The 14,535-nt window shown below is 32.2% G+C and overlaps 1 protein-coding gene across 12 annotated transcripts in view; it reads right to left on the bottom strand.

Annotated features, from left to right (window-relative positions):
* Positions 1-14,535, bottom strand: part of LOC148618414 (transmembrane channel-like protein 7) — a 31,045-nt gene that overhangs the window by 11,338 nt on the left and 5,172 nt on the right. For 10 of the 12 annotated variants that reach the window (XM_088577306.1, XM_088577302.1, XM_088577303.1 and 7 more), the window contains 11 exons: positions 13,141-13,291; positions 12,119-12,445; positions 9,987-10,001; positions 7,890-7,941; positions 6,295-6,376; positions 5,737-5,999; positions 5,389-5,546; positions 4,773-4,917; positions 3,775-3,936; positions 2,849-3,009; positions 452-605 (listed from right to left, as the gene is read on the bottom strand). In XM_088577306.1, coding sequence (XP_088433432.1) covers positions 452-605; positions 2,849-3,009; positions 3,775-3,936; positions 4,773-4,917; positions 5,389-5,546; positions 5,737-5,999; positions 6,295-6,376; positions 7,890-7,941; positions 9,987-10,001; positions 12,119-12,445; positions 13,141-13,244 — 1,623 coding nt within the window. In that variant the 5' untranslated portion in view covers positions 13,245-13,291. Of the gene's footprint in view, positions 1-451; positions 606-2,848; positions 3,010-3,774; positions 3,937-4,772; positions 4,918-5,388; positions 5,547-5,736; positions 6,000-6,294; positions 6,377-7,889; positions 7,942-9,986; positions 10,002-12,118; positions 12,446-13,140; positions 13,292-14,018; positions 14,111-14,535 lie in introns of those variants that run through there. The other 2 variants (XM_088577297.1, XM_088577298.1) reach the window with 2 other exon arrangements.

The following is a 14,535-nucleotide window of genomic DNA, read 5'->3' as shown; positions in this document are numbered from 1 at the left end:
CATAGATGCAAACCTTAACAACACCTCTGAGTCCAGACCCTACAGCTGACAACCTATCATTCCCATAATTCTACATAGATGCAAACCTTAACAACACCTCTGAGTCCAGACCCTACAGCTGACAACCTATCATTCCCATAATTCTACATAGATGCAAACCTTAACAACACCTCTGAGTCCAGACCCTACAGCTGACAACCTATCATTCCCATAATTCTACATAGATGCAAACCTTAACAACACCTCTGAGTCCAGACCCTACAGCTGACAACCTATCATTCCCATAATTCTACATAGATGCAAACCTTAACAACACCTCTGAGTCCAGACCCTACAGCTGACAACCTATCATTCCCATAATTCTACATAGATGCAAACCTTAACAACACCTCTGAGTCCAGACCCTACAGCTGACAACCTATCATTCCCATAATTCTAAATGGATACAAACCTTAACAACACCTCTGAGTCCAGACCCTGCAGCTGACCACCTATCATTGCCACAATTCTTCACTGAAGTTGCTGCTTCCCCAGACGTTATTATCAACTGTTGGTAGAGAATAGCCAGTAAAACTATTGGGGAAGACAATCGTAACAACACAGATCTGAAATAAGATAACAAATAAATGGTAAAGGCAAAAAGAGACAAGCTACTGATACAAACAAGTTTAACACTAAGACACTAAATAAAAGCAATTATTTGTAAAACTACATTAGCATTAGAATGTACAAACAGTCAATCAATTATGTAAGTTTAATTTGTAAATGCAATTATGTATTTATATTTCCAATAAGTTTACCTATGCTAAATATCCTTCTAAAAGAAGTTTGAATTAAGGAGTATTTCACTTAAAGCCTTTAAAAGGTTAACAGGTATGTGTAATGCAAAACAAGAAGTTCTTACATTTAAAAACTACTGAAAAGCAATTCAAATATTTTTCTTAAAATTTTGACCTGTGGAGAAAATTTCCTGACATAATTGAAAGAGTAATCAAGGGAACCAAGGTTATAGTGGTAATCAAAAGAATGTAATTCAGGGACAAAGACCAGACATGGAAAACAGACATACACAACAAAGAACATAAAGTAACTAAAATCATACATACAAAGTAACAAAAGCAAATGAGCAACTCAGACTCCACTAAAAACTGGGAGCATGGACCAGGTGCACCGGTAGGGTAAGCGTCCTCTGCTTTTCTAGAAACACCCGCCGAGTTGCTCATAAAAAGTCAAGTCCGGGGTAGACAAACGAGGAAAGGAAAACTATGACCTGTTGAATAAATCAGTTTTCATGGTGCAGATGGATACACCATAACGATCCAAGAGTTCATGATGACGACCATAAAACTTCTGTAGTGATGACTTCAATCTTGTAGCAACATAACCCTGTTCCAGAAGCCTATTTGTTAGAGTTCTAGCGCGATACAAAAAATCTGTGTAGTTTCGGCAAGCTCTGGCATAACGTATGAGTTGTGATATGAACACTTCATACGCAGGTGCCGGAGGGATGTAGCCACAGATTAAAGGAAAGTTGACAATTCTGAATGAAAAGTCATCACGTTTGTCGTAAAGTTTGGTCAATAGTTTTCCTTTACCATCGATTTCTAAGTGTAGGTCAAAATATGAGGCTGACTTCACAGTGTCTGTAGTATCCTTTATCTCAAGTTCTTTTGGGTAGATGCGATGTATCAAATCCCCGAAATTAGGATTGTTTAAAGATAATATGTCATCTAAATAGTGGAAACTGAGATTGAAGGATCTAGCCAAGCGATATTCTTTCTTTCTGATCAGATCAGCTATAAAGTCAGCCTCATAAGAGTGAAGGAATAGGTCAGCAAGTAGAGGAGCACAGTTTGTTCCCATTGGAATGCCGACCATTTGTTGAAAAACACTTCCACCACACTGGACAAATATGTAGTCGATTAAAAATTCCAGCATTTGGAAAACATCTTCCCCTGTATATTTGGAAGATGATTTGGAATTATTTCTTACAAAGTATGAGGAATCTCTACCAAGAACTATATATTTGTATCTAGGTGTACCATCGTTTTTGGAAAAACAAAGATGTATAATGTTTCTAAGTCGGGATTTTAAGTGAGTATGGGGAATAGAAGTATACAGTGTTGAAAAATCATAGGTTTTAATGCTTTTATATTCAGATAATAGTCTTGAACTGATTGTCTCCAAAAGATCTTTCGAATTTTTCAGGATCCACATTGAATTAATACCACTACGGGAGTAACAAGTGTTGTGGTAGGACTGTAGACCCTCTTTGACAGTTGTGAGTATAGAAGTTAAAGGTTTTGAAAGACGTTTGGTGGTACATTTTGCAGATCAAGCTATGAAACGTTGTTTGTATGGATTCTTGTGGAGTTTAGGAATCCAGTACATAGACAGTAAATCACAAAAAGACCAAAAAAGGATAACACAGATTTATGGTTTTCCACAATCTCTTCTTTGGAGAGAGTGGTAGCAGTATAGGTCTTATCACTGCTATTATTTTCTACGTCTACCTCTGATAATAAACATTGGATGTAAAACGTTTTGCAGACAAAAACAATGATGTTTTAGGCTTTGTCTGCTGGTACGACAACATATTTGTCATGTATAGTAGACAATGTTTTTGCTACATCTGGGTTTTTGAAAACTGATGTAGCCTTGGCACTCATTGACCTACTTAAAACTTTCATTCGTTTCAAAATTAAAGACCTTACGGCCTTTAACCACTCTGACAGAGAATCAATGTCTTCTTGTTCTCGTTTTATCCATTTTCTTGCATAGTCCTTGACTATGCAAGAAATAGGAAGATCATCTGTACTTGAATGATATTAGACAGATATAAACTTACCTAGCAAGTGTCAGTTTAAGTTCTGTTTCATACTTATACATCTCAAACTGGACCAGTTTTTGGAAAAAGATAGGCATGAAGAGATTGAGTATAGTTATTGTAAGGTATGGCACATACTGAATTATCAAGATCAGTATCTCTTCATAATCATTCTTCTGTAACTGTAATACAAAAGCAAAGAAAGTTGATTCTTATTCTTAAAGTGACAAGAGCTATAACTCCTAAACAGTTTAAAGTAACAGGGGCTATAACTCCTGAACAGTTTAAAGTAACAGAGGCTATATCTCCCAGTTTAAAGTGACATGGGCTATAACTCCTGAACAGTTTAAAGTAAAAGGGGCTATAACTCCTGAACAGTTTAAAGTAACAGGGGCTATAACTCCTGAACAGTTTAAAGTAACAGGGGCTATATCTCCCAAACAGTTTAAAGTGACATGGGCTATAAATCCTGAACAGTTTAAAGTAACAGGGGCTATAACTCCTGAACAGTTTAAAGGCACTATAAATATATCTGAGCAGATAGAAAAACAAATATATAGACATATAAAGATTATACTAAGCTTTATTAGAAATAATTCAACAATTGGATATTTCCTTGAAGAATAATAGGAAAACATTTCAGTTTTTCATCAAATGGGCATATAATGTGAAAGTACTGTTGTTTATGGGATACCATTTTTTTGTGGTTTTTGTGAGTAGGTCAAATCACAAAATTTGGTACCATAAGAAATGGAGTATTTCATTGATGTGTTTAATGAAAACCATGAATTCAAGAATCCACCAACTTTTTTCCCTGATCTCCGAAAATTGGTATCCACGAATTAAAGTACTTTAGCAGTAAGCCTTAATACAAAATGATCACATGACTATTTATTTTATTTTCTCTCAAATTTACCACTTTTATAACTCAAATGAAGGTAACTTACCTCTATCATGGTTTGAGCTGTATAAGCTATTAATGCCAAAGATCCTCCAAGTAATATTATCACCAAAATGTTAATTATAACACGGATAAAATAAACTTTACATTTGTCTGAGAAATCCTTATTTTCCCAGGCTAGCTGCCGCTTTTCTTCTCTTAAATCTGCCTGGAACAAGAAGTTAACAAATACACAAAGAGAGCCTTATTAATTCACCTACAAACCCTATAAACATTTGGCTGCAGGAAAATAACTTTTAATTCAAATACAAAGCAAAGACATGACTTTACAGATTTTAGAAAAAAACAAAAAACAAATACAGTAAAATGGGAAAAAGTCAAGTTAAGCATTTTGTGAAAAAGATCTAAAAGTAGTTTAGATTTTGGTAACAATCTAATCAGAAGTTATGAAGAAGAAAATTTAGAAAAAAGTTCATGATGACAGATAACAAAAGACAAACCCAAACTGAAGGCAATAACATTGAGTCCAAGTGAGCGAACAAAGACAAAACTTATGAAGGAAACAGTAATTCATTTATTATTACTGTTGGATATTCTAAAAAGTGTAATAATACATTTCACTGAAATTACTGTAAGCTCATTAAGAGAATACTTCATCTGTGAGTTGACTTGAATCATGTAAAAACCTTAAGTTGGATTATCTCCGTAGCTTTGTTCATACATGTTTCCATATTCATTAAATCCACTGAGTTGTTTCAGAAAATGAGATCGTGTAATAACATTAACTTATTTCCTTTTATTGCACATCTACATATGATGCCTAACTTACCTGTTAAATCTCATCGAAATCCAGGAGGTCAGACAGACAGACAGACAGACAGGGTGAATTCTATTTATCCCAACATTTTGTTTATGGGGGTATAATGATAACGAAAATGCATTTCTATTTATATGATTTTCTTTAGCCTTAGACTAAGACAGGTCAAAGTACTATCACTAACATTTGACCTTTTCTCCTTAAAACAATATTTTTATCCAACTTACTGTAATTTCAAACTTGATACCAGCATATTTAACTTTAGCTGCTTTTTGATTTTTGATACAGAAATCCCAGCCTGCAAACACTTTATTAGAGTAACTGGCTACAGAAGACTCTAAACCTAAGCTGACTTTAGCACTTTTTGCTGAACTGGAAAGAAGGAATGATCATTGTTAGATTTAGAACTGGCATTAAAGGCTATAAAACGTGTGATGTAAGCTGTATACCATTTTTGTATGCCATAGCCTTGAGAGTGTATGAAATTCAATTTCGGATGTTATTTCTACTTTGGAAAGAGATTTCTGCTTGTTGTCAAATTGTTTAAAATATCAAATGCATAGTACATTGGATGGTTGGTATACTAGTTAAATAAATGTAGATTTCATACTGAAGAATTGTTGGGTATATTTTAAATGTAGATTTCATACTGAAGACTGTTGGTTATATTTTGAATGCTGATTTAAAAAAATGTTCAAGTATCAGTACAATAGCATACCAAAACCAAACCTCTTATAATCTTTTGATTAAGGTACAAAGATATATGACCTGTCTCTCATCAGGAAGATGTAAAAATGGAACAAGGATAATATTGAATTAACAAATTGATTACCTAGTACCTACTTTTTAACAAGTAATACACAACATACGAAGAAGCTGGATCCTACAGCCAGTAGATAGGCCAAAGCCATATTATAGGTCGTTTCTTGTTTCTCTATAACATTGTAGTATGTCTTGTTATAGTAAACACCATAGAATAATACTGTCCTTTCCATCCAACCCTGTAAACATCAAATAATTCGCATGATGTTCAAGTCATTACCAGGATGTACTCCTTGTTACAAATTTTTGTGACTTGTATTTTTTTAGTTATGTGTATTTTGTACAAATCATCTTTGTGTTCTTTGGAGGAAATCTATCATCAAGACTTTCCTTGGAAGTAATATAAAGAGAAACTATACAGTTACTTACAGTTCCTTGGAGGAAATCTATCACTTTTTCATCAATGCTTTCCTTAGAAGTAAAATTGTTCATATACTCTATATACTCCTCCGTACAGCTTATAGAGGTTGCACTATCATTAAGGTGTTGGACAGTATCTGTATAAGTCGATGGTCCAAGGGCTAGGTATGGGATAGTTATCACACAGAACGTTATTATCATTGTGTAGAAGTTTAACTTTAACAGCCATTTGAGAAACTTAAAGTATGTCATTATAGCTGTACCATATTCACCTGAAATGTATACAACCTTTAGGTAAGAAAATATTTTTTCAAAGATGTAAATGGTGAGCTCGTCAGATATACATTTTATAACAAACACAATACATTATCTTAATGACTGACAAAAATAAGAAATGATAGGAAACTACAACTACAATATCATCAAATTTAAAGGAATTTACCATTTACTTAGAATGAATCTTATATGACATGCATAGTTTATGGAATTAGTGTTCAAATGATTAGTCCATCAAACTCACTAAAAAATAAATCATTAAACTAAAGGTCCTCTGTTGTTATGTTTTACCTTCTATTTTCTTAAAGGTACTGTACCAGAGAGATAAACTGACAGCAAAGTCATTGTATGATCTCTTTATGGATTTCCAGGTCTACAATAAAATGTTGCAATGTTGAAATTTATAACTATGAATTCTTTCAAAGAGTAAAAAAATAACATAACTCCAAACAGAGGATTAATTATTTGCTTATGCAGACCTACATTGTAGACCTGATACAAATTGCAAACTCTACTAATATATATCATGCTTAGTATCAGGTCTGCAAATAAATAATCCTTTGTTTGGAGTTATGTTATTTTTTGCCCACTGAAAATTATTTGAGTACTACAAATTGCAAACTCGCTTGAATATAGCTGAAATATTGTTGCTCGGGTGTTAAACCCAAATAATAAAAAAACATATAGTCCAATCTAGCAGAATTTTATTCTTATTAAAAAAGATTTTAAAGTTATTCTATACCATTAAAACCAAAATAAACACAGAAAAAGTCTGCATGCAGAAACCTAAAAAAAGCATTTTCACATGAAAATTAATATTGGAAAGGGGAGATAACTCAGTACAAATGGCTGAAATAACAATAAAATGTGATAAAAAATCATAATCATGCCTTATCTGATAAATGAAATGTAGAAATTTGAGCATTGACTAGAAGATCATCTACAACTAAAAACAAGTTTCACATAGAATGCAAATAGTAAACCATGCGTCCTTTTGTCAAGATAATAAAGTTCAAGATTTAAATTTTTGATGCAAATGATGAAGTAAATATTCTACTTTTTGTGGTTATAAGATTATTTTAACCAAGTAAAAATTATTAATAAAGAGTTTGCAGATATTAACAATACAATATCTTTTTATATTAAATTTCTAAATGATTGAAGTGCTAGAAAATTAAGCATTTTCTGCAATTTAAATCATCCCAAGATTTAAGTACTGCATTCAAGAATACCAATTTCCATGGATAAGGTAAGAAACACAAGTTCTTGAATTTGTGGTTTTAAGGTTTTAAGTAGACACATTAATAGAAATTTCCTGTTTGTTGGGAACCAAATTTTGTGTCCTAGCCTACCCATGAAAACCACAAAATTGGTACTCCACAAACAACAGTACTTTCACAGTATACCAACTATATACTTCAAATGTGTAACATATCATGGGCAGCATATGTGAGAAAGTCAATAAGTAATATACAGCTACATCAAAGTACCATTCAATACATGCAATTGACAAAAACAGAACAAAAAGTAGCACAAAAATAGAATATAAAGTGATACCCAGCTACATAATGGTGAAAAAAAGGGGCAAAATGTTTAAATTGGCATAACTCAAAAACTACATTATGGAATTTGCTGAAAACTAAAAATTGACAATTTTTTTATAGTTATCTCCCTTTATCAATGTTAATTTCCATTAGGATTTTGAAAATCCTTATTTTTAGTTTTGTGTGACTTCGATTGAAATGGAATGAAATGGAAAGAATGTTGTAATTACACTTAAACAGTATTTACCTGTGATAAATTTGAGTGAACTAGAAATTACCTGAAATGTTTTTGATTTGATCTAGTAATTACCCCAGATGTATTTGAGTTGATCTAGAAATTACCTGAGATGATTTTGCATGTCTTAGTTTGTTCATTCGCCTCAGAGTAGAATCCCTGAAAAGTATTTCAACAAAAGCTTTTTTAATGATAAAATACAAATATATCAATCTTATATGAACAATGTAAGATATGGTATGCTGTGAGAGTTACTTCCCTTTAGCAGCATGAGAACTATATACAGATCCAGTCTACAAGAAATACTTATAACCAAACAAACGAAAATAAAAAGTTCCACCATCCACCATAATACATGGCTCAGTGTTTTAAAGGTTTTTTTTTATTTAATGATACTGCAAAATATGATAAACAATTGTTTTAAATCCAACAGAATGACTACTGGGCTGGTGAGTACATGTTTTAAGTAATGTGAAACAAGTTTTAAGTAGCAGGAAGTTTATTTTTTACTAACTCTATACAATAAAAAAAATCCTTCCCTGTATAAAAAAAAGGAAAATTTTTTATATGTGCAAAACATTCTGCTTAAAAATAGGCAATAATTGCAAAGAATGTGAATAACTAGCTTGTAGACTCTTAATTAAAATCATTGTAGTTTTCTGGGGAAATATACAATGGATCAACCTAAACCATCATACATACATGTATGTTTTTACAATATGATGAAAAATACAATTCAGAAGTATTTTGGTTCACAGAAATTGTGTTCTGGTGTAATAAATCAGTTCAAATTAAAATACTGTTAGAAAAATATAAATTATGATAAACAAAAAAGTAAATACTGTGTAGAACATCCATTAAAAGCAAATTGAAAACTTTCTACATGTAAAAAGGAATATTTAAATTCTAGCTCTAACGTCAAGTTAATAAACTGCTTTGGTAATAGATTGGTTAATTTTAACTACAACATTTATAATACACTGCCAAACTTATTTGCAGTTTTATATGATTGCTAATAAGAGTAATTCTATAAAAATCACAGATATATAACCCAGAAAATGGTTTCCAATGTAATGGTTAATATCAAGCTCTGAATACATAAGCCTAGGAAGAGAGAGAGGAGGGAGAGAGAGGATGGAGAGAGAGGAAGGAGAGTTTGGGACAAAACAACAATTAATAAACACAGGGTACAGCTTGATAAACTGCACATGACATTTATGCTTGAACAACTCTGAATTTCGACTGTGATTAAATGTTTTGCACAGCATAAGTAAGTCACAGAATGACAGTGGTCTAAGAAATTAAAAAATATGAAATTAGACATTTACTTTATATAACTTAAAATCCCAAACTTGAATAGAAGGGTGGATTAAACAAGGAACCCATACATTTCAGCTTGTGTCAAAATCAAGCAAAGTTTCATTTTAGACACTTATGACCAACAAGAAAGCATAAAACAAATCTAAACTGTTTATGATTCAGAATTTCACAGAACTTCACGAAATCAATACTGTAGAAACTAAGTTAGACTTGCTACAAGTCCCTCTTTTTATAATAAAGAATATATGAAAAATTTTATTGATTGCATGTATCACTCTGATAGCAAAATTACCAATTATTACTGGAGCCTCTTACAAAGAAATTAGTAGTCTTCCTTTACAAGAATCCAGCAACATTATCTTTCTTCATGCAAATATTAATTTGATACCTAAAATTTCTATGAGGTTTCATCAAAATCTGTTGAATGGTTTAGAAGGAGTTGCATTTACAAGCTACATATAAAACAAGTATACCTTTATACCTTAACAGGTCAGGTAAGAGCCCCAAAATCAAGCCGTCTTAAACTTTGAGACACAATATCAAGGGATCCATACACTTGTACTCAAGTTATTATGTGGAAATCAGAAAAAAATATTTGTATTCTCACACTTTTTGGCTGTTAATTCATGAATGTTTTTGGTCATAACCCTGAAATCAATCACAGCCTTCCTTTTGTGGTATGTAACCTTGTGGTACAATGACATCAAGATCACAAAATAAAGTTACTGTCTGGAAACCAAATGTCTACTGACCCTGACAACAAGAACACCTATAATGACATTGCCATAACATTAAACTACTGCAATTTTTGTGCAGTGGTGTAAAAAATAGATTTGAAGAAAATTCAGAATTGTATATACAAATTATAGTGCTTAGATACTCACCCCATGCGATCCCGCCTGTTAATAAAGTTGGTTTATACTATATGACTACATGCAATGATACAAACCACATACAATTAGCAAGGAGAAAATACCATTTAAAATGCATGGATGGAATACATGTATTAACAATCAAGAATTCTGGAAAAAGTCTACAGTGCTCTAAAATTTAAGAAATTTTCTGAAAAAATTTGATATGAAAATAAAATTGATCACACACGAAGTCAACATGCAAACTTACAAATGTAACTTTCATTGGACTAAGTTTCATTTGCCACAAATGACAGAGAATTTCTACAGCCCTGTAGTTAGTGTCAATATTATACTTTTAAGACTTATTTGTTTACTTTATTTGATATAGCTGCCAGTCCATATAATGTCATATGGTAGGAAATTAAATGGATCGCCTCCTTTTCAAATTAAGGATGTGACGTCACAATGTAAGAAGTTGTGTAGGTTTTCTTATTTTTTTCACTACAATGATCCTGAGTAAACTTTATACATATGAAAAGTATAATATAGGAAATAGTTTGAGTTACTTCAAGTCAAACTGCAATATGTGGACCAGTTGGTCATCCCCAAAAAATCAACCTCAGCTTCAGTCCATATATAATTTTCTTTATCTATGGTATCAATATAACATGCTGTGATGTAAATGAAAACTGAAATATGTTTGTATGATAGAAGTAAATCATGCTAAGTGCATTCCGTAATGATATCATAGTAGAACAAGGAAAAAGTTCACAACAATTGACTGTCAACAGCATGCCAATTAAACAACTGTCCATGTTTTTAAGAGCATGCAGGGTTATGGCAACTTGTCAAACAATTCCATTCCCAACAACCAACACATTATTGCAAACCCTTTTGTCAGTCTCATATTTTATTAAAACCTGTAATTTATATGTATGCAATTTTTGTTTGCTTTATTCTTCTCAGTCATTACAATTTTGTCTTAAAGGCAAATACTCCTCTAACATGACACTGGTTATGGTTATGGTAGGACCAAAGTCAATTTCTGTGATGTTTTGTCAGTATTTTCAATGAGTATGCATTGAAACAAACACCTGTTACACTAGCCAGGTAATGTTACGGGGGATTGTTGCAGTTAAAACACCTGTTACACTAACAGGCAAGTTATTGGGGGATTGTGTGCAGTTAAAACACCTGTTACACTAACAGGTAATGTTATTGGGGGATGGTGTGCAGTTAAAACACCTGTTACACTAACAGGTAATGTTATTGGGGGATTGTGTGCAGTTAAAACACCTGTTACAATAACAGGTAATGTTATTGGGGGATTGTGTACACTAAAAATACACCAGTTACACTTGCTAGGTAATGTTATTGGGGGATTGTGCAGTTAAAACAACTGTTACACTAATAGGTAATGTTATTGGGGGATTGTGGACATTACAAAACCCATATGTAACACTAGAAGATTGTGTGTGCTAAAAACACCTGTTACACTAGTTAGATAGTGTTATTTTGGGAGCATGTGCACTACATAAAAACTTGTTTCACTAGGTAGGTAATCATATATAATGGGGGTGTGTACACTAAAAAGACAAGCCAAGTAATTATATTGAAAGATTGCGTGTATACAGTAAGAATGATGCCCAGGGATTTTGAATGTAGATGGGCCATATATACTCTAGAGATGTAAATGTGCACAAAATTTAGCATTGGATAAAAATAATTTATAAGTATAGATAAAGAAATATTACACACCAACAACAAAAAAAAACTCTAAATCAATTTAACATTCTTCACAGCATCTAAATTCAACAGGTCGGGAACATTTTCTCATTTGGGCCGTTTTCAGTTTTCTCTGGTATCATTAATCTTATTGTGTTAACTAGTATACCTTTATCTAAAAATTAAAATAAGGTGGGTGAAAATTTTATATACAGCAGGCATGGCGAAGTTAACAGTGATCCTCCTCTACAAAATAAGCTGAGTTTATATTAATGCCATTTCAAAACATTTTTTTTCCCATTTCTTTAGGTATTTTCAATAGGATTTGAGGGACTGTCCCTGACCCGTTTGAAATTCTTTATCTACGTGCAATAAGCAACTGGTATAGCATCATTTTTACTCATGCAATTCAGTTTATAACATCACATTATAATTACCTCATTAAAGAAGCTAAGTTTCTAACAGTCACACCATCACTGTCTTTCATTTCAGCATATCTCTCTCCCAAACTTTTGTGGTTTCTAACTGAAGAATCTTTCTGTGATGCATCTTGCTCCATTTTCCTCTCCCTGAGTGTTTTGATTGACCTATCTCTTTTCTTTGTCTTAGCTCTTTGGAGATAAAACTCATCCTCACCATCTAAATCATCCAACTGATCAAAGATATCCTCAATCTTCAAGGACTTTTTCCTATTTCGGACTACAAGTGTATTTGGTTGGCTAGAACTGGGAACATTAGGAATATGGTTGTATCCCATCTCCATGCTGTCAATAGTAAACATTTCCGTTGGGTTCAAAAGCAATTAGCAGACACTATCATAGGAATAATTAAAATATAATGTAACCATGCCTTATTGTATGAATATTATTGAGCTATTATGTCTCTAAAGGATCCAGAAACAGACAACAACTGACATTCCCTAAAGAGGAAATGAAATTATGGTAATTGGCCAAATGAGAAACAAAGCATGGATTAAAGGCTGAAATTGATTATCTAGTATTAATCATGGACTGTACAGAAATAAAGTTTGATTGTCAGCTTTAGGCATGATATAGAAGCTACTCATTATTTTCTTTAAAACCTCTACTTAAAGCACCACTTTCATATGAAATTTCATAAAATTTAACTAAAATAAAATTAAAAAGTTGTGTCTTAGGTAATTGAATCACCCATAAAAAATGAAGGGAGATTTTTGATACATAAAAAGTTAATGCATTATGCACAAAATATACACACATTATGACCAATGATCAAGATTAATCTGCAGTCATTCAATTGAAGAATTCCCAGTTTAATCTGGCCAAAATTTTTGGAACACATATAAAAAGATGCAGAAAGATGGCTTATTGACTTTAAATTGCTCAGGGCACCTATATACCGGTATTGGCCATCAATGTGATCATTGTAATCAATGTAATATGATGGGCAAGAAGCAGGGATGTTGCCTATATAGACTTACCTATAATCTGCAGCCGGATATACCTGGCTGCCACCTTTATAATGCCCATTAACTTGACTGTCATTATAATGTGGGTAATCCGATGGAGGAATAGTTGGATCCATAATGTCTGGTGGCTTTTCTATCTCTGGATACTCAAAATGAACATGATCTGCAATAAAAATGAAATATAAAAGTTTTCAATTACAAAGTTTTGCCTGCATATCTTAAACAAACTTTTTTTTTGTTAACTTATATTTGTTAAACATATCTAAAATAACACATTTTCATCTACTTAGTCAAAAATGAAGAAAATTCAAAAATGAATATTTGTTCAAGTACAAAACTTACTGAGTTCAATCAACAAATGGACCAATCATGTACATGTAGGTGGGTGATAAATTTAACACACAAATATTAAAGAAAATATCCAACACACTTATGAATGGTTACATGTAGGAGAACTAATGTGACAACTGTCCAAATAAAAGGACAAAGTTCCTGTGATCCAAACCACTTGTCAGCTTCTTTATCAACTTTTATTCTGTTATACTTTCAAATACTATAAAGGTAAATAAGGCCTAATCAATCATAATACATTCCTATATACAGGTACAAGTATTATATGTATATTCATTCAAATGTCAGTCCATAATAATATTCCAGTCATGAACAAAACAGTAATCAGTTGTCAAGTTAGAAAGTAAATAAATTCACATTTATGTACAACAGGATTACATTTAGATACACATCAATAACTTATTTCAATCATAGCTGATATAGTACTTAAAAAACTTCCAAAAGTTTACATGTAGCCCTCAGCTGTAAGTGGACAAAAAGCCATATTTAAACCAAACAATGTATAAAGGTGTGATTAAAGTGATCCAAACTTTCTATACCTGAAGATGTGTCAATTAAAGGTGAGTTAACATCAATTTCTCCAATCTCATCTAAACACTTATTACTAGCCATGTTTACATTTGTAAGGAAAACACTTCCCTATAATATTTTCATGGAATAATCCACTAAGGCTATTTAGTTGAGTTCATTTTGAATCGAGGGAGATAAGGATCAAGCATTGTCATAATTCTTTTTGTTATCCCCCTTTAATCCTCTTTTAATGTCAATATTTCCTGCTTCAATTTTAATTGCAGTTTAATCACTTTTAAATCAAAATTATTCAATTTCTGATAAAAATTACTGAAATAAAAATCAGTAAGTGGGAAAGAAACATACTTGTGCCACTTAAGTGTTTTAGAAATTTTTTATGTGTGCTAAAAATCCAAACGTTAACAAAATGTTACATTCACTAAGCTTCATGTACCAAATTAATAACCAATTAAAGTTAGTTTTTGTCTGAAAAAACATATGATGTTCTTGCTACATACCAAGTTTCGTAGAATTCAGTTCAATAGT

This window comes from Perna viridis, chromosome 4, assembly GCF_037379345.1.
Source record: "Perna viridis isolate PV_CMFRI_1.1 ecotype Kerala chromosome 4, ASM3737934v1, whole genome shotgun sequence".
Lineage (NCBI taxonomy): Eukaryota > Metazoa > Mollusca > Bivalvia > Mytilida > Mytilidae > Perna > Perna viridis.
This window is presented reverse-complemented; position numbering and strand designations above follow the sequence as displayed.